The sequence below is a fragment of the Ranitomeya imitator genome, chromosome 1, assembly GCF_032444005.1.
Source record: "Ranitomeya imitator isolate aRanImi1 chromosome 1, aRanImi1.pri, whole genome shotgun sequence".
NCBI lineage: Eukaryota > Metazoa > Chordata > Amphibia > Anura > Dendrobatidae > Ranitomeya > Ranitomeya imitator.
Window position 1 is genome coordinate 622,561,535 of NC_091282.1, and position 2,885 is coordinate 622,564,419.

A 2,885-nucleotide genomic window follows, 5' to 3' on the forward strand; every position below is an offset into this window, starting at 1 on the left:
AACCGGAGTGCCTGGAGGAAACCCACGCAAACATGGGGAGAACATACAAACTCCTTGCAGATGTTGTCCTTGGTGGGATTTGACTCTTGCAAGGCTGCAAGGCTGAGCCACTGAGCCACTGTGCTGCCTTTTGGTGTGAATTAGGTTCAATATTTCAGATACTTAGTCTTCTCTTTTTATAATCCAGCCTAAAATGCATTTCTACAAACCTGAATTCACATTGTATTTTATTATACTGTGTATAGATTGATAAGAAAAAAATAAATATTGGTCATTTTAAAATGAGTCTACACAAAATGTGGAAATAGTGAGATCTAAATACTTTCTGAATTCATAATTGGCTTTCGTAAATTTCCATCTTTCTCCCAACTGTGATAAATATTTGTCATCCTTTCATGTCACTGCATACTTGCAAAACTTCTAAGAAATAGTATCTCTTGTTGGCATCTGCTATTTACTATAGTTCAGCCATTCAAAGTATCATGTATACGAGCAAACAAATAACAGGAAGTTGAAGGATCGTTTCTAAACCTGCTTAGATGCCGAAGGGGAGAGATGGTCCTCTTATATATCACTGGTGTAGCTCTAATAATGTCATTTCCAGGAAATATATTTATCATTGTGGTGAATATTCTAGATTTCTTCAAGAACAGAAGACTTCTTTTAAGTGATCAGCTCATATTTGGCTTCAATGTTTTCAGCCTTCTAAACGGACTTCATGAAGGCTATATACTCTGTACAGACATTTTTCCAAGGATTAAAAATGAGTATACTGCGAAAGAAGCACATGTCTCAATGTACTTTAGCTTGAGCACCTTGTGGTTTTCTGCTCTCCTCAGTGTACATTTCTGTCTGAAGATCGTCAATATAAACTGTGGGTTCTACATTTCTCTTCAGAGGAGATTTCCAAAGTTATTTCCTTGGATTATTATTGCTTTTCTTCTGGAAATTTCCTTCTTGAGTTTTTATTCTGCACTGGATACAAATCAGAGATGTCTACAAAATACAACATCTAATCTTGCATTCTTGAAGAAGTCCTTCCAATGTTCCTGGTTAATATGGATTTTTATGATAGCATCTGGCTTGTGCACTTTCATCTGCTCATTATCGGCATTGACCATCCTCATCTCTTTGATTAAACACATGAGAAGAATCCAAGGAAATTCTGAGGGATCCAATTCTCCAAACATGGAGGCTCATATTCGTGCAGTGAAAACAATCACTACGTTACTGGCTGCAAATTTTTTTATATTTACCTCTGTGACCTTAATGACTTCATTGCGCACATATTGGGGTTATGTTTTTGTTATTCTAATTGCCACATGCCATATATTCAGTTCCTACTTTTTAATTAAGGGAACAAAAAAAATGGATCAGACATTGGTGTTGATATTGAACCTGCGTTTTTGTGTTCGTGGCAACAATTAGTAAAGAAAATTTGTTGTCTGGTTATAGTTTCTTTTTGTGCAAGGTTTTTATGTTTGTTCCAGAATTAGTAGCAAATTTCATTAATGAACTCACAAAAAGGAGCAGAATCTTTAATGGTGTTGCATATGCCAGTCTTAAGGAATGGCACGCTGGAGTAGTATGTGCAAATCAAATTCTTCTCAGTGGTGTGTGCTTTCTTGTTCCTCATCAGAAATGCTACTCCATTCACAGACTGGAGCAGCATTTCTGGTCTAAGAAACCTTTGCACTTGAAATGAGTGTATTAAACTGAGCAGTATCATCTTAAGGGCTCATATTCACATGTGAGAAACTCGAATGAGTCTCGCACGTCAATACCTGGCGCTGCAACCGACACTCAGGAGCGGAGAGTGCGGCTGCATGTATTGCTACGCAGCCGCATGCTCCGCTCCTCTGTGCCAGGTGCAGTGCCGGGTATTGACGTGCGAGCCACCCTGTGGTCGGCGCTCATTTTAAGCCTGCATTTCAGCTATAGAGCAGCGATCTGATGATCGCTGCTATATTGCAGAGTCGATCAGGCTATGCCAGCTTATAGCCTCCCATGGAGGCTATTGAAGCATGGCAAAAGTAAAAAAAATAAATGTTTTTAAAAAATGAAAAAAAAAAATTTATAAAAGTTTAAATCACCCCCTTTTCACCCCATCCAAAATAAAACAATAAAAAAATCAAACCTACACGTATTTGGTATCACCGTGTTCAGCATCACCTGATCTATCAATACAAAAAACCATTAACCTAATCGCTGAATTGCGTAGCCATAACATTGCATTAAAATGCAATAACAAGCGATCAAAAGAACGTATCTGCACAAAAGTGGTATCATTAAAAATGTCATCTCGGCTTGCAAAAAATAAGCCCTCAACCGACCCCAAATCATGAAAAATGGAGACGCTACGGGCATCGGGAAATGGCACATTTTTTTTTTTTAGCAAAGTTTTGAATTTTTTTTCACCACTTAGATAAAAAATAACGTAGACATGTTAGGTGTCTATGAACTCGTAATGACCTGGAGAATCATAATTGTAGGTCAGTTTTAGCATTTAGTAAAGCTATCAAAAAGCCAATCAAAAAACAAGTGTGGGATTGCACTTTTTTGCAATTTCACCGCACTTGGAATTTTTTTCTTCTTTTCTAGTACAAGACATGGTAAAACCAATGGTGTTGTTCAAAAGTACAACTCGAAACATAAAAAATAAGCCCTCACATGGCCATATTGACGGAAAAATAAAATAGTTATGGCTCTGAGAAGGAGGGGAGTGAAAAATGAAAGCACAAAAAAGGGTCGCAGAGGGGAAGGGGTTAATACACCATACATATATTCATTTAGTTAGGATGATGAGGTCTTACTGATATGTAATTATTTCATATTGATTTCATATTGATTCCTACATTGGAATCACACTGTTTATTTTTTTGTTT

At 37.2% G+C, this 2,885-nt stretch overlaps 1 protein-coding gene across 1 annotated transcript; it reads left to right on the forward strand.

The window, feature by feature from the left end:
* Window positions 1–591: 591 nt before the first annotated feature.
* LOC138680999 (taste receptor type 2 member 2-like) lies at window positions 592–1,705 on the forward strand. Its single transcript, XM_069768221.1, has 2 exons — window positions 592–1,260; window positions 1,640–1,705. The coding sequence occupies exons 1-2, from the start codon at window positions 592–594 to the stop codon at window positions 1,703–1,705; spliced, it is 735 nt and encodes a 244-aa protein (XP_069624322.1).
* Window positions 1,706–2,885: the final 1,180 nt, after the last annotated feature.

Coding starts and splice junctions, on each gene's coding strand:
- LOC138680999 (XM_069768221.1), top strand. CDS start 592: ATGTCATTTCCAGGAAATATATTTATCATTGTGGTGAATATTCTAGAT. Junction 1,261..1,639: donor ATTTTTTTATATTTACCTCT/GTGACCTTAATG, acceptor GTTCCTCATCAG/AAATGCTACTCCATTCACAG.